The sequence below is a fragment of the Falco rusticolus genome, chromosome 14 (assembly GCF_015220075.1).
Source record: "Falco rusticolus isolate bFalRus1 chromosome 14, bFalRus1.pri, whole genome shotgun sequence".
Taxonomy (NCBI): Eukaryota; Metazoa; Chordata; class Aves; order Falconiformes; family Falconidae; genus Falco; species Falco rusticolus.
Window position 1 is genome coordinate 14,969,698 of NC_051200.1, and position 22,459 is coordinate 14,992,156.

Consider the following 22,459-nt stretch of genomic DNA (forward strand, 5'->3'; position numbering starts at 1 on the left):
GCATCAACTTCAACTCTTTGCAAGAGGCACTCCCAAAAGAAAGGCACCCGGCCGCAAGGTGGGTAATGCTGGGAAGGGGTGTGCCAGCTACCTCCGGAGGGAGATTCTTCCTGCAGCTTCCATGAACTTGGCATGCCCTGCAGAGGCCCAGTCTGATGGGACACCGCTGCAGATCCCAAGGCAATTCTGAGACCAGTCATTTGCCTATCAGACAGCGTCACTCGAGCGACAGGAACTCAGCCAAGACTTTGTTCATTTTGCTTCTGATCCTGCATCACACTTGAACCCTCAGCCTCTGATAAACCACCTCTATCTGCTGTACTGCTTAGCTCCAAAGGCTAAGTGAGATAGATACAAATCCTGTTGGTTCACAACACACTGGGAAAGATCAGCATTTTTGTGGATCAGGGCTGCAAGATGCGCATATTACCGTTACACGTGCTGCAGGGACGTACCAACAAAACTAACTGCAATCTTACATTAAGAGCAGAAATTTTTTTTTCAAATGATTAATCAGAAAGGAAGATCTCTCTCTTTGGGAAACACACAGGCATAATCAGCAGATAGTTCTCTCTCACGGGATTGCAAAACAAGGCATGCTCTGCCCCCTGAGCCATGAACCATGAACTTTCCCAGCAAAGGGGGAGGCACAGCAGAATAACTACATAAAGAACAACAGGATGGGTGGTGGTTTTTGTTTGTTTGTTTGTTTTTTACATTTTATCCCAAGGAGAACAAGTTCAAGGTCTCTGCACTTACCATCAAACTTTTTGTATCGGGAACTAAACATGGTTTGTAGGTGATTGCTAAGCTCTACGACAGCGTTTCTGAAGTCGTGTTTACTCTGCTGGCTGTACTTCTCCTCCATTTCTTGAGAGCAGCATGTGTAGTCTTGAGAGCAGACTTTCAAGTGGTCACCTGAAAAGCAGTGAAGAAAACACCCCGAGTTAAAAAGGCCTCTCTATGCAAAGGCAAATAGGTCAGCTTACAAGGCAGGGGGCACGAGGACCCGCAGCCCCCTATCCTCCCAAGGGGACACAGCACACTTCCTCCCCCCTGCCACTGCAATTGATGGACCAGGCATATCAAAACTCGATTCTGTAGAGGAATTTCATAGCCACACATGCAAATACCATGCGTTGTCTTTCTGCAGCAACATTATAAAGTGTCCTCTTACTTATTCGGTTAATAAACAAAACAAACATATCTTGCTCAGTATCATTTAAGAATGAGCAAATTGACCTGTATATACTATGATATCTTCTATGAAGTTTCTGCTGAGTATTTTAATTACTTCTAATTCATTCAGTGAATACACAACATAGTATCAATGGCAATGGTCCTTTTTGTACAAATAAATCCTTTTTTCTTCACAACCCGCCCCCCAGTTACCGCAGGAGCAATAATCTCTCTCAGAAGCACAGTTATCACTGATACTAAAATATACTTGTTTTATGTAATGGCTTATGAAAAAGCTTTATATTTCCCAGCTCCTACATTTACAGTTTTTTGTCATCATCCTGGGTGAAACTGGTGGATGTTTTTGGAGAATTCAAACAGACTTTTCTGCCTTCACAAATAATTCTCTCCTAAGGGTCACCTCGCAAACTGGTTTGGTCAGAGAATCATAAAGTGCTTCAGTATCTACCACAGCTCCACTTCAAAACTTCACAATTTGAATACAGGGTCTGGCCCCACATAATTCGCTTATTAGAGCCTCTTGCTGCAGTGCGGGATGAAGCTGTCCTCTTCTAGCACCACCAATAAAATGCTGCTGTCAAGTATTGTGGACCAAGATAAACTCTGTGTAGCAAACCTCAAGCTCCAACTTCTCTGACATGGCCCACAAGGCAGCACTGTCACAGGCAGGTGGGCTAATGATAAAGTGGTTCAAAATTTGGGCAAATTGTGCAAATCTTTGTCAACGCTGAAGATATGATCAAAACAAGCAGTCAGGATGAGAAACTCATCCTTTCAAGTCAGATGGTATTTTAAAAGACACAGCTTACAAGTAAGCTGCTGCCTTCTCTCCCATTTCACACCCTGCTGCCAAACCGTACCCTGCATCCCAAGGAAGCAGATGGAGAAGCGAAGGCTCATCCCTACCTGCTTATATCCTGGAAGTCACCAACAACCTTTAACTACCACCAAGGTTCAGAGACTCACTACCAGAGTGCAAAGGACTTGTCAGCCCCTGCACAGAAAATAACATCTTCACGACAGGCCGCGAACCATGCACTTACTGAAGAACCATCCTACCTGCTAGAGAATCAAAAGTGGGTTCAGAGAAACAAAAACAGATTCTGCACAGTGCAAACCAAAGCCTGCCCGTGACTAACACAAGCAGCTGCTGCTCTGTCTGCCCTGCACAAGATCTTGTAACATCATTTGCCCAGCTATTGAACCTTTGCATCACTTTGCATGACTTTATAGCCCAGAAATGTTCTATCTCTCCTTTCAGACACTTAAGGACCATTTTAAAATAAGATACAAATATTTTTTTATATATAGATACAGATATATATAGAGATAATTCCTAAGCACCCCTCCCCCTAAATCTAGTTTCCTTTTGTGCTACAGGGTTTGTTTGTTTTCCCTAGCATTACAGAGCGACCTTGACCGACAGATAATTCTGCCACAGCTGATTTATTGCACAAGACCATCCGCTGCTCTTCAATTACGGAAAGCTCGAAGTCTGTTATGGGAAGTGGCACTGGTCAGGCACAGCCTTCAGAAAACACAGACAAATCTCGCTATCTTCTTACAGATACATTTTTTCTTTCATGGACTCTGTTTCTTTCAGTCTCAGAGGAGCACCTCCAGCAGCAAATACACGGCACTAAGTGGCACAGCACAGAGGGATGCAGCTCTGTTTAGCTTGCTAACTCATTTAGAAGACTCACACCCATGATTTTCAAATCCTGCCCACCAATCCATCCCAGAGCATGCCTGGGCACTCCTCTATAAGCCTGCCTTACTAGAAAGCATTAAATAAAAAAAAAGTGCCCGAGCACCACCGCTTTATTCCACTTGGAATCTTTTTGCTTCAGTTCGAATACAGGACTATGGCTCTTTGACACAACGGGAAACAAACAGCAGCAAAGCAATAATTAGAGCTCAAGTGACAGCTAGTTTCAAGGTGTCAAAATAATTTAGTTGCAAAACTCTTGTATGGGAGGGAGTATGCTGGAAATATTTCACCTGAAACCTACTTCATGATTTCAGTACCATTTCCACAATGCATGCCTGCCTTTGGTTGTCACAATTTACATACTTCCCATTCTTTTGTACTGGAGTGGTAAGCCTCTACCCTACTTGGCACATTCAAACCTACTGATAGTTGGATTTCTTTTCCTAGTTACACTTTGCAGATACTTCTGAAGTTGTCCACAGATGCCCTGGGATCCCTGAAACTGTGGTTTTAACAACTACTCTGATTTATTTATGATAAACAAATAAAACCCCACAATATTTCACAAATACAAGTTAACAGTTTTGTATCTATTTATCCTATTAAACTAAAGTTACCATCCCACCTAATGTTACAGAGCAAAGCCATTTTTCTTTGATGCCTCTCATCCCAGATTTGCATGGTGCCTCCCCAGGACATACATGCAAAGCCAAGCAAGGAGAACTCTACTGATAGTAAATCAATCTTGCACAGATTCCATTTGGTTGATCATTAAGAAATTACGCTCCAAAATGTAACTCAGACATTCAAAAATGAATGACCAAGCAATCTAATTATGGAAGATATTTCTCAGTCTTGTCAGCACTATGTGGTCTTGGCTTGTGATCAAGAATTATATCTACCTGTCTGGAGCTGAGGAGCTCTGGCTACTCAGTGCTAATCGTAGGAGGATGCACTGTGTTACTCAATGTTAAAAAACAGAAAGTTTAGGGCTGTGGGCTGCATTTCTTGCAGTTTTATTACACCACAGTGGGAGATACCAATGGAGAGTCACTGAAAGACACTGGGGGCCCCAGTTTTCCCACAGGAAGGGTTGTCTTTGGCACCTACACATCCCTGAGAAGATACCCTTGCTTGAGCAAAGAAACATGCACTGACATAATTTGCAAGAAACCTGATGTCTAGCCTTCATTTTAATATCGGCCAGCAAAGCTGATCTGTTCAGCATCCATCCACAGGACTCATTCCGTGCCTGAGTCTGCAGGGAGAACAATGCAACAGTCCAGCATCCCATTGCCTGCTCAGGTGATGGATCCATCACACGCCCTTCAAAGAGCGGTTTTAGCATTGGGAACTGCTTACACCTCCACAGACAGACCCCGAAGCATGGCACTGTCAGACAACAGCGCTACAGCCATGGTATGCAGAGGAATTAAAATGATGAAGCTTGGAAAGCAGCTGTTGCCAGTGGTCCACGTGAGCACAGACCAGTTATGCATGCAGAGAACACCAACCTAAAGCCGAGACCAAAGACAACACTCTTCATCTTTCCAACTGGCAGCTAACTCCTCCAAGGGAAAAAAAAAAGAGTGAAAAATACAAGCATTTAGGCCTACTTAAACAGAGATCTAATGTTTATGTATATTATGTAAAGAACACTCATGGTGTGCGCTCACTGTCAAGGACACATTCGGCAATAATTATTTCCCAAGTTAAAACTCATCAAACAATGCCCATACAAGGCAACTCTTCATCTACTGTTGAGTGTTAAAGACTCGGCAGCTTTTCTAATTTATCACCATGTGAGCACTGCAAAAATATAACTCTGCCACAGCTTCCTTTCAAGTTAGGCTTTTTATTGAATTGTTTGGCAGGGTGTGCAATCATCACATCGGGGGCTGCATGGCAAAAAGAGCTTAAGTAGCAGAGAATAACTCCAAATAAATATCTACCGCATATGCACACCATCACTGCAGCTTGTCATGCATTTACAGCAGATCTTTCCCATGGCCTGTTGCAGCAAGACTTTTTCTCTATTTTATATTGCATATGAATACAGAGGGAGAAATGAGGGACCAAAATTATGAAAGAAGCTTGCTCCTTGGCTAGTTAACAGCACACCTCTGGCGAACGGAGGCGGTGGTTTAAAGATAGAAATGCAATGGCACACGATGTTACCATCTGCACATGCAAGGAAATGTGCTCAGAAAGGTAATCTTGCAAACTTATGATTTAAGCCATTACAGAAACACCACATTTAGCAGACTCCAAGCACACAGAGTTTCTTCCAAACAAGTAACTATTTTGCAGTTTTCATCGAATGAGTAAGTGTGCAGCGCAAACTCTGGGGCTCCATGATCTTGAAAAGCAGTTCCCTTCACCAAACCATTTTCCAAGAACTTTTAAAAAATGTTGTTTCTGGATGTCTAACATGCCTTCGCAGCTTGCTTCTCCTCACCTTGATCAAGTTCATACTTTAAGTATAGCTATCAGCAAAACTAGCTAAAGTTTCAGGAGTGGTTTGCTGGGAGACAGGGGAGGTTATTTCTTTAAAAGACTCCCATACGCAGCCTAACCCTTCATTGCAGCTCAGTAAACAAGCCAAATCAGTTTACAATCTGAGATGTTACTTTTGGGCTCTGCTCCCATATGAGAAAACAGGCTGGGGCAAGGGGGACCGGTTGAGGAGCCAACCGGGAGATGAACACTGCTGGAGGACCAGTAGGCAGGGCTACCATTTCAGCCTCATGTTCTGCCTCTTCCCTCTAGCACACATGGGCTTGTGTCATCTTTAAAAGAGTTTTATGACTTCCTCTGAACCAACTACCAAAGGGATCCTGGACTGTAATGTCAGGGTCTAATCCGATTTCACACTAGACTTGCCATCTAATTATCACAGAATATTAGGCTTCCACCCATCATATATAATTGACATGCTACTGAGGCTTTACAAAAACCCCAACAAAGATGACAAGAAACACTAGCATCACCCCTGAGCACGGCTCTGCTGCTCCAGCCCCACATTAACAAGGGGCAAGAAGAAAGAAAAGCGTGAGCTTGCAATCAACTCCAGCGGAGTCATTGAGACAGACAAGGCTGCTGAACCATCCACCCAATCCGATCACTTTTAATTGTACCAAATATACCAAAATCTGCCCAGTTTTCCTGGCTACAAAATGAGCCAGGGATGCTCGGCACCTCCGGGAATGGACCATGATCTCTTGCTCATCTGCATCAGTGCCGCAACTTCTACAGGCTATCGGCACAACCACACACCCCACAGCCACCACTGTCCCAGCCCTGCAAGGCAAGGCTGGGTCACCCAAATCACTGCTTATGCTGCTTTTAGATATCTGCTATCAAAGAGCACTACTAAAATGCAGATAGCACCTTGGCATATAAGTATTTCCAGGTGAAAGGACACTAGGCTGCAAACACCAAAGGGAAGAAAAAAATCCTGCTCAGAGGTACACTGCAAACTCAAAGTGACCCTACAGCCTCCTCCCCAGCTGTCACACACGCACACTGCTTGAAGGCATGCTTTTTACCTAGCATAAACAGCAAACTTTAATTTTTAGTTGATGACTCTCATCGGAGTATTCCTTTTTCACCTGGTGGTCAGTCTTCCGCACTTGCTTTAAAGCTGTGCTGTTGTGGGACTTATTTATTTTACTGGGGAGAATACTCCTGTGGAGACAGTCACGTGCCAGCAAGGAGAGAGATAAAACAGCACTGAGGTCCTGCATCCACGAACGGCAGCAGAGTTAGAAATTTCTAAGCTCACATCCTGCAAACACAGCACTGCTGGTACCCTATGGTTGGAGTGTGTCAAACTGGGGTGCGACATTTGGAAGTTGTATTTCCCTCAGTGCTCCCAAGCACACGGTGCTATTTCCAGCCCAAACCACTATTCCAATTGCACACTTTGTGGAGAAGTGCTTTGAGCAGCATCCTTCCCACATCTATCACCATCAGACACAATGTAACATATCCCATTTCCAGTACAAATCATTTCCCATCCTAAAGGCCACCACCATGCAACCAGTCAGCTTTCCCTTCTCAAACACATTTCCAATTGCCATTGGGATCTCAAACCCAAAAGGCACCAGAAAAGAGTGAGCACCCCATGTACCCATACCCAGGTCCTTGCTGTGGAGGTCAGCAGCCAGCATTGCCTTCTAGCCGGGCACAGGGGCACCAGCTACAGAAGCCCTGGCCCTGAATTCAACCATCATGGATACCTGTCCCCACTCGCACCCCTTTCTTCCAACTGCCCAGGATTTTTTAGGCCAGAAAACATCCTCATGTGCAGTTGGCTCCCAAAGCTAACTGGTAGGGTTATGGAAATAGTGCAATTCGGCAGCATGTGCCAGTGTGCAGCATATTTAACATCCCACTCAATTAGCAACCGTTTCATATAAATGGTTTATTTGCCTTATTAATGTTAAAGCCACTTGTTTCCCCTGCGCTTCCACTTAGGTTATTAATCAATGTGCATTTTGGTTTTCTGCTGATTACTCTAATGGCGCAGAAGAATTCCTCAGACTCACAGGGAAAGTTTATAATATTGAAATGATTTTTTTTTTTTTTTTTTGCAAACTTGTCAGGCAGTCAAAATACACTCTTTGATACGCAAACCAAAGCCCTTTCACCTACGCTTAACAACCGTGAACTATTTTCAGTCGAGCTTTACTGCATCTGTTAACTCAGCTGCTAATCCATCTTGCAAGCGCAGGGAACACCAGCGCACACAATATCTCAGTGACATATCTCCCTTCAACACAACAAATAATCCTAATTATTTCTATAGTGCGTACCTACAGTTACTTAAAATATCGTACACAACCAAAGTCTGTCTGGCTTCTGTTTTTCCATTTCGCTTTGTTGACAGCTGCGGGTTCCCAAATTTACTGCCAAGAGGGTCAGGGACTGAAGAGAACAAGAGAGATTTATATCCACGTGTGTACATTAAGCCAAATGCACATTAGGAACCTTAATTTTCCACTGGAAAGAGCAACTTAGGACACAAAAAGGGCTCTTGCCTTCCACCCATTCAGGTCCAAATTAGTACTGCAAAGCTGGTCTTAGAGCTGATGACAGAGTCAGGACCGAGTCTGGGCAAACACAGCCCATTGAGGCCAACCAGTGTGATTTTGGGACATCCCTCCTAGGGGGGGAAGACCAGGAAAGCCCTTCCCACGCTCCTAACGCAGCTCTTCAACCGTGAACAAAAAAAGACCAAGACCTTGTCTCCACTCTCCACAGCGCTGAAGAAGCATCACTGGTCAGCTGCAGCCCCCTCCTGCCCAGCTCTCCTACTGAGGTTGGGGCAATAGAGAGGTTCAGGTGGATGTCCCCAAGGACCAAACTCGAACTCCCTACAGTGCATCAGAGCCTGGGACTACACCCTTTGCAGGTGATGTCCAAGTGAAGAGGATGTAGGGTCTCACCTTCAGCAGGGTTTTAAGAATTCGTTTAAAGTTAAAACCCTACTCACCTGAGGAAAAATACCATCACCACCTCATTTCCACAGTGTAACAAACAATTTCCTTCCTGACAGGGTGGCCCGAATACTGCAAGGTTTTACACCCTGGAAAAATATGCCACGTTAGAGTGTGTTTTCATTCCAACAAACAGGATATTGAGTCAATTAGTGGCACACCAAACACAAACCAGACAGATGAAGATAATGCATTTCTGCAAACATCAAAAGAAAGAGAAACCACACAAAGACCTGAATATACAAATAAGGCAAGAGGGAAAAAAAAACCCTACATAATTAAAATTATTTAAACAAACCTGGAGAGTAAAACAGCTCTGGTTAACTAGAGGGCTCTCCCTGGCTCTAGCCAAGACAGAAACCTTCAATGAAAACCAGGAGTTGTTTCTTAATTAAAAAAACAAAACAAAACAACCCTATTTGACATCACTGAGTGAGAACTTAGGAAATGCAAATTCTCTTTATTATCACTGAATTCTTTAGGCATGAAATAGTTTTTGTAATGTGTGTCTGCCTACATGCACTAAGTGAGACATGTTACACAACAGACAAGTTATGCTGAAAATTATCTTTGCTTTTTTTCCATTTCTCTGGCAAGGAGGATGGATACACAAGGCACAAGAGAGATCCATCTCCAGGATGGCCGAGACAGGTAGTGCCCTGTCCCTCCATCAACCAAAGCACAGCTAGAAACCCCAACACTTCCAGTCAATAATTCTGAGTATATGTAAAAGGTAAGAATAAAAGTCATGACAAAACAAAAAAAAACAACCCTGCGCAGAGCCATTGATCAGATGTAAAAATTCAACAAAAAAGTCATCCAGCACATTTTACAGGGATAAGCCCCAAACACCCCACCAAGTATAACTTCATGCAATTAAAGAGTTGGGGGGGGAATCCATTAGGAACAGCAAATACACAGAATTACTGAAGCTTCCTGCACAAGGAACAGTAAATAGAAGAGATCTGGATGGAAGACAGTTACTTTCTTGGTAAGACTTCTAATTTTTTCCTCAAACTCCCCATTAAGGCGGCAAAACAAAGCCAAAAAAACCTGCCTCTTTGGTTTTTTCCATAAAGCTTCAGGCTATTTGCCAAAAAAGCAGCTTTTAACCAAAACAAATTCCACCACAAACACTGTCATTCGGACTGGAATATTTTTCCTTCTTAACAAAATATTGTCTCCCTTCAGTTTCAGCCCCTCCATCAGGGAGGCTGCCTGGTGCAAGAAGGCGCCACACATGGGCAGGCAGGAGAAGCAGGAACACACCACTGGCAACTTTGCCAGCAATGTTTCTTTTTTTCCTTTTCAAACATAGCCGATTCCAGCATCAATGCACAAAAACACGTTTCAGAGCCACACAGTAGTTTCTTGTGAGATGCACCTCACCTATTTGTGCCAACAGACTGGTCATCTGCTGGCAAGTCCCAGATCTGGCAGTAGATGACCCTCAAAAATTTCAGCAACATTTTGAGGTCATACAGTCCTAGTGATTCTGAGGATTATGCTTTATTTGGAAAAAAAGCCAAACAAATGACCAAAACAAAACCCCTCAAAGTAAGGTGTTCATGGTTTTGTGGAAGCACTCTGTCTGACAGAGGTCTCTCCAGTTGAGAGCTGCACCACCACAGAAAGTTGCAGCTCTTTCCTAATGGTGGAACCAGCACATTTCAAAGCAAGAGCCACTGTCCCAAGGTGCTGGTGCTGTGGCTGTGTGGTCAACCTCCCTGAACATCCCACCTTTCCAATGTCGCCAGCTATGCAGGGGCTCCACAGAAGTGAAGTTTTCCTGCTTGTAAACGCAAAAACAAGCATGAACCATTGCACAAAGCAAAGCTACCATTTCCACATGTTAAAAGCACACCAACAGGAATAGAAGTACTAAGGGCATGTGAGCTGGAAGCTATGACCCACGCAAAGTTTTTAAAAAAACGCACCAAAACTTAAAGATGTTTTTAATTCTTTAAATAAGAAGCAAAGCTTGTGAAATTCAGCCACAATTTCCTGTTTTTGACTTAAGATAAAATTTAAAAAATATCCCAGGCTTTACACAAACAATAATCTAATCTATAAATTGGAATGCAAGAGATGTTAATTAAATTTCAGAGAGATTAATTCTGTATTGTGGGATCCAAAACAGGCACTGCAGAACCTGCTGCAATTCTGAGACCAACCTTACACAGAAGGGAAGGGGAAAAAAAAAAAAAACCCACCCCAAAAACCCGCAAAACACAACACCAAGCTGCAAGCAACTCTATTGAAGAGCAGTGTACAAATAAATAGGCAAATATCTGGGAAGTTGCAGGGTGTTTCTCATCCATGAGGAGACACCTTTTCTCCCTGCCTTGGGTGGTTTTGGACAGGGAGGACAGCGGGTGGCATGCAGGGGCTTGGTGCAGAGCCAGGACCACCTGAAAGCCCTAGGTAACACGGACAGGTGGTCTTCTTTTGCTCCCCTTGCAGTGAGTGACAGCAAAACCCACACAAGCCCCTCGCTCTGCACAGCTGCCAACAGCAGGACTTACTTCCCACCCCGCACAGGCAGCCTGGACCAGCACCAGACTGGACCAGTCGGCAGAGCACCGACTCCTTCTTCCCTTCCTCCTGCCACCCCACGTGCCACCGGCCACCCACACAGGGCCACCCACCCACACTGCAGCACCCGGCACCACTGATCCCCAGGATCCCATGCCGGGAGCAGGGGTGGCGAGCCAAAGTGAGCCAGAGTATTGCCTGCTTGGGGTTTTTGGGGGGCAGTAGTTCAGATTTCTGGTAATTGAAAGCATAAACAAAAAGATGAAAAGCTTTAAGGGTTCGGGTGTAGCAAAGTCCAGCTATAACCCAACAGTTGGCTCATGCCAGGGAAGTGGGCACTCTCCCCTGTCTCTGCTCATGCCCCAGAGGTGCCCTGTGAGCTTTGGGCTGCTTCTGTCAGGAATGGCTGAAGCCCAAGGGCCAGGGAGGAACAAGTTCGCTCACGCAGGTTGCCCATCCGCACCCGCCAAGAGCCACAGACAGTTCCGCCCCATGGCCCTGCCCTGCAGGTGCCACAGCCGCCACCCAGGCGAACAATGGAAGGGTTTACCAGGCTGGGAAGAGCCTGACACCAGCATTTCGAGACCAGCTGGGTGTAATGTTCTTCCCAGGCCTGGTCTGGAAGAGATTCGCTCTCACCCAGCAGCACAGTGTCGGCACCCGGAGCCGTACCCTTATCCCGCTGCGCTGCTGGCCTGGAGGGCCCAGCCTCCACGTGCAAACTCCACTTTCACAGAAATACAATGTGATCAGCTCTTTGATCTGGCGGCCCAGCTCCCTCAGGTCCCCCTTGATGGACGGCTGGCTCCAGCCAGCATTTCACGCCCCTTTGGCTCGCCAAGGACCAACCCTGAGGGCCTTCGCTCCCCAAATCCCCCCTCACTCAAGCTGAGAGATACCCATGGCCCAAGTAATGAGCCTGACCTGCGAGGGGCTGCAAGGTTCCCAAAACACCTTTGACAGAACCACACTGTTTCTGAAAACAAACTCCCTGGCATGCAATGTCCTCCAGGGAGAGAGAGGCCTGCAGGCAGCTCCAGCGCAGCCCCGGGCCGAGCGTCCCGCCATCGCAGGACGTCAGCTCCCTGCACAACCTGACAGCTGTGCAACGCCAGCAAAAACAGCCCGGGCATGGCGAGAGCCGATCATCTGTAGGATGTTTCCCACCAACTGTAGAAATATTTGCTTGAACAGCCTTGGAGTCTTTAAGGAAGAACTCTACCTTTTTTTTCTTTCCCTTTTATCCCGCCCTTTCCTATCCACTATTTCCATTTCTCCATACAGCCAACTAAACCAACCTGACCCACCCAAGCCCTCCACGAACAGACCCAAACTACCAACCCTTCCCCTCGCGGAACAGTCACCCTGCGTGGCCACATCCTGCTGCCCCTCGTCAGACAATTAGCCTTAATCCTCGTTAGTTCTGTATGTTTCCTTTAAATCCTGTTACCACATTCCTCCGCGCACTGGAGCGCAGCTCAGCCAGCCTCGGCCTCCTTGGTGGCGGCGGCGGTGACCTCGCCGTGCCTCCCGGCTCCTGACCTGCCGGAGCTGCACTGCTCCCAAGGGCTGAAACACTCCCCAACTAATCTATCTTCACTGATTAGTTCTTAATCAGGAAGGCAGACATGAACGAAAGGTGCAGATGAAAAGAGAAAGGGGGAGGGGGGGGGTCAACAGGAAAAAAAAAAAAATACGGTTTTCTTCAAGGAAAGGTTCCCCTTTGCTGCTGCTTTAGGAGACCACTACGAAAACTTGCTCCAAAAGCAGCGTTTGAAGTGTAGCTACTTTCATATTTATAACATTTGAGTCACTCCAGAAAACCTCTGCCAAAGCAGGCCAAGTTGGACTACTACATTCATTTATTTTGGAAGTTTATCCAAGCCTTGGTTAAAGATAAACAGCGCGCTTGGATGTGAAAGAACATCAGAGCCGGGCTGCCAGAGCAGCGGGGAGCTTCCAGCCGCTTTGATAGCGCCAAGGCACGAGATGGTATCAGCGCAACCCAAAATGTACTTACTCCTTCCTGGAGAGGCACGGCAAAAAGCACCGGGAAGTTACTGCTTCTCCTTAGGAGGCATGCGTGCCATACTAACGTTATGCAAAGGATTCAGCTTTGAAATCTCAGGCACAATCAAGGCATTTAGACCTGACTCATTAATGGCTTACAGTTAATAGGCTGGAGCTTTAATTCCTCTGTCTGGGGGCTTGGGGGTATTTAAGCCAAATCTGTAAAAAAAAAAAAGTTATATATATTACAGCTGCGCTATTGATCTCTTACTGCAGGTAGGAAGCACCTTCCAGTCCAAAACACCCTAAAAACCCAAAGTAAAACCAGACTTTATCAGGTCTCCACTGATTCCTAAACAAAGTAAGTGTGTCAGTATTCCTAAACCTGTTTCCAGCAGGGACATGGAAAAAAAGTAATTGGTAACACATCTTAACGCTCACTACTCAAACACGCCCAAGGAAAATCCTCCATGAAACAAAGGTTTTACAGAGTGTAATTCTCTCAAGAGCAGCACCTGCACTTCCAAGACTGCAAATTAAGTCTTTCAACTGAAATTTTAAGGCAACGCCAACACACCAAAACCCTGGATCTTTCTTGTGAAAAGCTGATCTAAAAACACATGGTTAACATATTGCCAAATTTGCGAGACACCCCGAAAGTGACGATGCGAACTTTTGGGACTTCAAATAAACAAATTTGAACTAATCAATCTGGAAAGTCTGTTTTCTATTTGTGGCTTCGGGTTTGCTGTTTTATGTTTCTTTTTTTGTCTTCGCTGTTTGTTTGCTTTCAATTACCCGGGCCCCTTCTTATCCTAACCTCTAAAATTCCCTGTGCTGTGTGCCGGCCGGGAGGCGGGCAGCAAGACACCATAGTCATGCAATTCCAAATGTGAGCTGGAGGATGAGCTGGAGCCTGCTCCTTCTTCAAAAGCTGCTGGTTTTGCTCTCAAATGAACATTATTTTTTGGTGTGCATCCCCCACAGCAAGAGTATGGCACTGGCAGCTTGGCGCCCTCTCCTCTAGAGCAGGGACTATTTGCTGTCTCCCAGGTCATCAGGAGGTAGCAAGCAAAGCTTACCAGATGCAGGTTTTATCACCTCAAGTGGAACTACTATTTTCTTTATGGGAACCCTGGTTTTTAAGGTTTTATCAGATCACTGCGATTACAAAAGCTTCACTTACATGCTCAAAAGCTCCTATAAAACCTCTAGTTCAAGGTTTATTTGGTCTAGGTGGTTTTCAACTTGGAGGAATGACTTGCAGACACAAGTAATTTGTCCTGTAAGCTTTGACTGACCAGTCGCTCCATGTGCTTGAACCACGCCTGCCTTCTGAGCAAAATTCCATCAACTCACTGACCAAAAGGTGTTCTTTTAAGAATATGTTAAAAAAAAATGGGGGGTGGGGGGGGTGGGGGAAGACCTTGCAGCAAAAAGGAAGTTTCAATTACTTTGTGAAATCAAGCAGAAAAATTAAGATCCAAGCAAACTTTATTAGCTCTGACAAGCAAATGCTGATGCCTTTGTTTCCGATGTGTGCAAAACTTTTACTAAGGAGGGAGGAGTGTGTGGCTTGGGGTTTGATTTTTCTTCTTTTTAAACCACAGAAATATGCTTGGTTTTTTGTTTTGTTTTGGGGGTGGGGGGTGGGGGTTTTGGTTGGTTTTTTTACAACGTGCTTTGCTACAACTGGGTTTTGTAAAGGTATTCAAACAAAGGAATTGGCACAGAGCTATTACTAAGCAGCTGATTCTTCTCTAAGCATCCACCAACATTTCCATATGTCAATAGTACTTCGCAACCACATTTATCTATCTAAGAATCCATATTAATAAGCCCTTCCCCTGCCTGCAGAACTTGCCAAGCAGAGTAACAGTGCAGATAACTTAAGAACTTAGAGCAGGTTAAAAGATTCCAGAAAAAGATATACAAAAGGCCAGATTTTTTCAAATGCATTTTGCATCCACGCATTTTTTTTTTCCAAGGCAGTTTGGCTCTTATTAAGCATTTCAGTTTGTTCAGTTTGTGGTCTGCGATCCAGGGGCGACTGGAGGGGTCTCTGGAAGCGTACACAGAGGCAGCAGCCTGAAGCTTGCAACATAGGGAGCTCCGGGCCCCCCCCCCCCCCCCCCCAAATTAATTTTTAGAGAGCTCACAAGCTAAGTCAGTTCAAGAGCTCTACGGTATCCACTGCCTCGCTCAGCCCTACACCCCTCCTGCTGAACAAACTACCTCCTCCGCCAGCAACTCCCACTGGCTCCCAGCTCCCCCAGGGCAGGCAGGCTGCAAAGCTGGCGGAACCGTTTTTTCCCCCCCCACCCTCAAGGACCAAAAAGTCTCATTTGCTTAGAAAATAAAATTCAGTCCAAGAACAGGTCCTGGACAGACATAAATGAGACTTCAGTTATAAGCGGAAAGTTTTCCACAAGACATTTTCATAGCAAACTGAGACCGTTTTGGCACCCAAAGGGAAGGCAGCGCACTTGCGCTGCTCCAAGCTTGCAGCTCCCTGGTTGTCCCCCCAGTTTAGCTCAGTGCAGGATAACCACCTCAGCCCAGACAGAGGCAAAGCCTTTTCCACAGCAAGCTACTGTTGAGCCCAGTATTTCAGCTGGGAACCACCCACTGCAGAGCAGCTTTCCAGAACAGGAGCCTGGAGGAACCACTGCCATCAACCCAGAGATGCTTTTTCCACAGCATCACAGCCACAACGCAATTTTGAGTTTATCAGCAAGAACCCACATTACATGTCACTATGTAGCTGCACACTACAAACATCCAGTAAGGCAGCAAGTTTGTGGCATGCTGCATTTTCCAGCCTTGCCCACAAAAGCACAGAAAGCCTTTTCTTGCTTCATCAGTGACTCCAGCAATGCTGCCAAGCCCTCGCTTCAGCCTGCCTTCCTGGGAAGGAAGGTGCTGCTCTGCCACACATCTTCCCTCTGCTCATGACTGGAGAAACAGTTTCCCAGTTTCAGCTGGACTCAGAAAGAGGCACCAATTAAAGGGGTTTCAGAAATAATTAGCTCACGTCAATCTGATGCAAACCAGGGTTGGGGAAACAAAGGCAGATGAAGGGCTCTAGGAGAGACAGCCAGCAGAGCTTGATCTCACAGCAATCCTTCCATCGCAGCTGGAGGACCAAGGCACGCACGTGTGCTCCCCAGCTCACCCCCTCCCAAGGTCAGAGCTACCAGGGACTGTTGGGACACATGACAGGCTCCCAGTGGCTATCAGGTCCTGGCTTGCCAGGCCATCAGAAGAAAGGCTGCATGGGAAATTAATGAGCAATCTGTGTATATGATGTTGGGGGGGATGATTAAAAAAATAATCATCATACACTGCTGCCTGCAGCAAGCAGGACACCACGATTTAACATAACTTTCCAATTTTAAAGGTTAAAAGACACACACCATGTGTTATTACAAAAGGCAGGCAAGAACATATTGCTCAAAGGGGACGCCAGCACTGAAAACAAGGAGGTGGGTCAGATTTAAATCTAAACAGGTCCACCGCACATCCATCCTAGGGCCCCTGTTTATAAGTAGGGAAAGCCAACTTTATACACAAAGATCACATACTAGTAGTCCTGGCTGCTCCCAGGAAGAGAAGCTGCTTTTCAGCTGAACTTTGAGAACTGTTCGTGTAAATAACACGAACCTCCAAAACCACATGTGGCTGAGCCTGGAGCATCACAGAGAGCGAGCAAATAAGCAGCACAAGAGGAGACAGGGGAAGTGCAGTGCCAGAACACCTAAGGTGCAACTTTGCCAAGACCTTTGAAACACCCCTGAAACTGGGCCACCGTGCACAGCTAAGAGCCAGGGAGGGAAGAGAGAAACTGCTGGTGGAAATCCTCCCTCCAGCAAGCAGCACAGCCCCAGGTTTAGCACCCCTGAAAAAAGGGGAGCAGACCCCTTCCACGCCCCGGAAAGGCAGGAGGCACCAACCCCAGCTCTGCCTTGCCCCAGGCATGGCAGGCAGGACACCCACTGGGAGATGCCACCCTGGCAGAGCCCAGTGCCAGGGTTGCTGCCTCCTCACCTGGGGGTATTTATTGGGAGCAGCAGCATGGTGATGGGACCACAGCCCCCCCAGCACTGGTGACAGTCTGAACCATCCCCTCCACCTCCCACGTCTCAGCTTTATCTCCCCTCAGACAAACCACCTCAGAGCTAAGACCACAGCTGAGTTTGAGAATACGATTTTTACCTGGGAAAAAAAAAAAAATGTGCTTTTAAGCCCTTGCCTGCTACTCCCACCAAGCATTACTTTTTTTAACAGCCTGGGCATCTGCTGCAGAAGCCACCCAGCTCACACAAGCAGCACACTGTGCTCAGCCAGCATAACACGACCTACGTCCGAAAACCCATCCCGCTGCTGGAACAGACTCCCAATGTATTCATCCAGTCTGGAACTAGCAGCCCGCCAGTATTTGTGGAAAAGGCAAGACTCAAATAGCTTAACCTACCCTGGAAATGGTGAGGAGAGGGTGGGAGACAGGGGAGAAAGGATTAAGATAAGGATATCACAAAATTAAAAATTCCTCCTTCTCCCCCTATCACCCTGCTCACCTCGGCACAGCTGTGAACACCAGCCTTATCTGCCAGCAGGTTCACAGGGGCACTCCTCCTCCTCCTCACATTAGCATAGATAAACTCAGCATCTTTTCAACAAATTACAAGCCAGCTTCTTTGCCACCAAGTTCGTTTGAGCCAAGTCCTCCCAGGAGGGACAGCAGCATCCCAGACGAAGGACACAGCCCACAGGGAGAGCAGGAGGGCACGGGAGGCCACCTCAGCCTTTTAAGACGAGACCACCTTTTAGGTTTTCCTGCCCTCCCTCCAAACACTGTGGGGGCACATGCCTTCTCGGCACTGCTCTGCACAGGAACATGGCACCTCTCCTTCCCCACACCTGGGGTGGCTTCGCCTGCCCCACACGTTGGATGGCTCATGCTGCCAAGGCAAGCTGAGCCACCTGGTTTTGCAGAAACCCCTCCCCAGCCTGGAAAGGGACCCAAAGCTGGGATCTGCCCTGCAGCCAGCAACAGACCCTACACCCACCCAGGACAGTCTCCTCCCCTCTAGCTAACAGTGTCACCTTTTCTTAGGCCTTCCAGAAAAAGCAGGTTTGGGAGACCTCAGTCCCAGGTACCACAGAGCGTCCCCCTACAGACCCAAATTTTGATCCCTTCTCATGCACAGCAGCCAGGCTTGTGCAAACAGCTTTCGTGGGATGGAAAAGCAACACACCCAGCTGAAAAGCACCTTATCATACCAGGGCATAATTGCATCAAGGCTTCTGCTAGCAGGAATCGAAAGGGTTTATTTTGTCTTTTTAAGAATGGCCCTGAGCAGCCTGGGGGGAGCACCAAGTGCAAACAGGACCTTTGCCATCCACCTCCCAGGTGGTACCATCCAAAATCCACCAGCAGGAAGGCAAACAGCCCCTGGCACACTGTGAGCCCCAGGGAAGGGATGGCTGATTAGAAGGATAGGATGCACTTACCAGTTTTGTGAGTCCTTCCCAAGCAGGGAGAGGGGCTCCCACCCTCCCCACAGCCACTGCTCTGCTGTCACAGCACCCTCCATCAGCAAACACACTCTGTAAAAAATTTGCAGCTAAAATGAGCGCAGAGGAGAGCTGGGCAGCCCCCACAGCACGGGGACATTTAGCAACCTGCAGGTGACACGAGGAGATACTAGCAGGGCTGAGGCAAGGCTTTAATGCGAGGGCTGCCATCAAGATTTATTTTTTTAAATTCTACTCCCTCTTAAAAAAAAAAAAAAGAGAAGTTCCCTATCCTTCATTACCAAAGGGACAGAATTGCAGCCTTCCATCCTGCACCCTGGGACAAAAGTCCAAGTTAATTCTGAAGCCTTGAAGCTTCACCCAAGCCCCCAGGTAAGAACATTTCCAGGACTGCGGCAGGCTTAGGGACAGCGCCCCTCCTGCTCTCATGCTATTTTCAAACAATGACATTTTTTCCAAAACAAAGTGTTTTGCAATCCTTGAGCAATCCTTTCCTTTTCCAATAAAAAGTTAAATTCTTTTCATTCTCTGCCAGTCAAGATGCACAACCACAGGCAAAACCACCAGCTCTAAATCCACCCACCCCACAGCCAGCCATGTCAGAGCCCTCTCCCTGGGCTCCCGCACTGGGCTGGCACCAGGCAGGTCTTGCTGCACCATAAGCTGCTCCCAGGAGATTTGGGAAAGGTTAAATTATAACTTGAAATTTTCCCTAAACGGCTTGACTTGTCTTCTGAACCTAGCTCCTGTAATTGAGGGATTTCACTTAATCTATTTAACTTCCAAGTGTGCTTCTTCTGCCATAACTTGTTTCCCCAAAAAGAAATTGCTTAATGTCTCAGAATATTAAAATATATTTATTACTGAAAAGCCACAGAGCTGAAAATGATCTATTTATCATAGCAATATAAATATTTCCAGCTCCTAACAAAGGCACAGGAGAAAGAGCTCTACATCAAAACATAACTGAAGCCAATAAAGAGATTTGCTCTGAAAAAAAATTAATATGAATCAAATCCCGAGGAAGCGGATTTCATGGCACAATCCTCCTATGTTAACTGCCCGGTAGTCTCCCAAACTGCCAGTCCAAAGGCAACATACAGTAAAATTTACATTCTGTGGTCACTCAGACACACATCTGGAGCAAAGGCCTGCACTTTAAAATAAAAACCCATTGAGAACATTTCTGGAAGAGCTCTGCAGTTTAAAAACACCACCTAGGAACCAAGTGGGACTGAGCAATTTAATCCCAGAAGACACACAGTCAGCCCCAGCACACATCCCTGGATCCAGCTGGGAGAACACAAGGGGTTAAAACATGTGGTGGGCTCATCCAACAGGAGGAGCATGAAGAACCTATTTAAAAGGAAGGATCAGAAATAAGGAATTTTGCCAGTTTTTACCCCTGATAAATCTGCATTCCAGTCTGTCAGCTATCTTGTTATCCCCAGAGCTGCTGAAGTGTCTTTGGCTGTAACTATGCATGACTCCGGCTTTGAGTAATGGAAATAAAGTATGTGCATTGCAACTGCAGCGTTCCTTTCCCAACCCCAGAAAAAGACAGACAGAGCAGGAGGAGATCCTAGAGCAGCTCAGGGATTTTGTACAGAGAAGCTGGAAAGCTGCTCACACTCTGCATCAGCTGCCCACCCCACCAAACCTGCCTGGGGAAGGATGCCTAGAAGTTGTAAAGGAGATGCCAAGTTTTAGCCTAATACAGCAGCTTTTATTGTCTGCTATAACAAACAAATAAATACTCTTCCAGATTCACAAGTCCAGTTTAGCTGGCAATACATACCCGGCAAACATTTGGAAGCAGTATTATAAAATTAAACAAAGCTATCATTTACAGGAAACCCTGCCTCGAGTACAAATTATAGAGTTGTTAAGTTTATCTGGCAATGCCTTGCCCCTGAGTGCTATATAATTATTCCTAAATCTTTCAGGAAAGAATGCAAATATTTTAAAACCGTAATTCATTGACAAGTAGGAAGTCGCATTTAACCTTTTGTGCATATTTTGATACCTAGAAGTTAACCCTTGCTTGACACAACTGTTTTTGAGTAATCTATTGAGCTGGCTGGTTGGCGAGCGGACTCATCCCTGATTTCTTTCGGCAAGGCTGGCATCCTCACGGGCTCAGACACTGTGTTTTCAAAGCAGCTTTGGGGTTGGTTTGGAGCAGCATCGTGCCAGCCAGGTTGTTCCCCACGCAGGAGCCTTCCCAGTAAGGGAGGTTTTCAGGCTGCTGAAAGGGCTGGCTGTTCTCACGGGGGTTACGGCAAAAAAGTGGTATAAAGGGGCCTTTAATAAAGCGGAGGGCAGAGTTATGCAGTTTTTGCCAGCTAGGCGCCTGCCACCGGGATCGCCACATCCCTTTGGTGGGCTGGATTCAACAGGACAGAAACAGCCCTGAGCCCTGTCCCTTCAAGCCTCCTCTACCTACCAAGCCTGCTCTCCAACCAGCCCCAATTAACTCACATTAATTAGCAGAAGCCATGTGGCTAAGAGCACTGCCACCTTCCCCACCCCCACCCAAAAAAAAATATTGTTTTGCAAAGGTGGAGAAGGTCAACTCAGCCCCTGCCCAGGCCCTCCTTCCAGCAGCCAAGCCATAAAATCTACCACCGGCCGCAAATAATTTGGGGCATATTTCTAAAGAAGTGGTCACCTGTAGCCAAAGGGGAGAAGGCATGCATCCCCTGGGACAGGCAAGCAGCATCTGCAAAGCCACACACACAACCCTCCACCCTCCCAACAGCACCAGTCAGACAAGCACCTGCTGCCCTGCGGGGACTCATCCTGCTCCAGAGCAGCGCAGTGCCCTGCCGCTGGCGCTCAGCTCTGCCATCAGTGCTGCTCTGAAACCACAACACACCTGCCATTAAGCTAAAAAGGAAAAAACAACACCTCACAACAAAACATCCACCCTTACCTTTTCAAAAAGTAGCACCCACTCTACTGCATTCTCCCTCCCAGTGACATTACTTATTAAGTAAGAGCTCAGCGGTGGGTTTTATCCCCCGGCGCTACGCAGCAGCTTCTCGGCACTGCTTCTCAGACAGCAGGATACTGCAGGAGGCAGGTACTAGCAGCCTGTCATACAGCAACGCCACCGTTCACAATTACTCAGACACAGAAAGCAAACAAGTACTGTATCAAGGTTAGGCTACAGCAGTTAATCCAGTAGCTTCACATACACAAAAGAATATCGGCGATGCACGTCAACCATCACAGATCAGTGCTTCTGACACGGTGGGTCTCAGGCAAAAGGACCTGGCATCTTCCTCCCTGTGGGAGCAGGTCAGTGGACTCCCTTCCTTGCAAACAGCTAAAACCAAGAGGTTTTAGTACAAAGATAAGCACTGTACTGAGATATCGCCTAAAATGAATTTAAACCAACCTCTGCCAAGATGCTACGATGCTCCAAACCACCACTTGGGTCTTTCAGAAGTTGCCCCAGCAGTACAAGCCCCCTTTGCCTCCTCTCCTTTGCAATGACAAGTCATAAGCTTTTCTTCCACAACTGGAGCCAGGGAAGGGTTACCTCCTCACCCCAGTGCAAGCCCACTGCCCTGCTCAGGGAGCAGGGAGGCAGAAGCATGTAAAACTGAACCAGGAAGCGATTGCACTAGAAGAAAGCAATCTCATTATAAGAGGTAATGAAAGCAAACCACAATTATTATGTAAACAGCACTGAATCGTTAGCAGACACTATCAAAGCCATTTTTCCCCCCAGTGAAAGGAAAAGCATGTGGTCCTATGGCACCCTCAGCTCCGTCTCTGAACTGAGACAAAACTCCAGAGGAAGCCCGTTTGTCTTCCTCCAGCCCAAACTAAACCAGTGGCACCACTCTGAGCTGCACACCAGGTTTCTGCCGGCTGCCCACTCCCAGTGCCTCTGCCCTGGCAGGGGCTATTGCCACTGGTGCCCCACCACCTCATCCTGCCAGGCACCCTGTGC

At 46.7% G+C, this 22,459-nt stretch overlaps 1 protein-coding gene across 1 annotated transcript in view; it reads right to left on the reverse strand.

The window, feature by feature from the left end:
• GPC4 (glypican 4) overlaps positions 1–22,459 on the reverse strand; it is a 70,059-nt gene that overhangs the window by 37,365 nt on the left and 10,235 nt on the right. Inside the window, exon 2 of the mRNA XM_037408228.1 lies at positions 760–918. Within this exon, the coding sequence (XP_037264125.1) occupies positions 760–918 (159 nt within the window). The remainder of the gene's footprint in view (positions 1–759; positions 919–22,459) is intronic.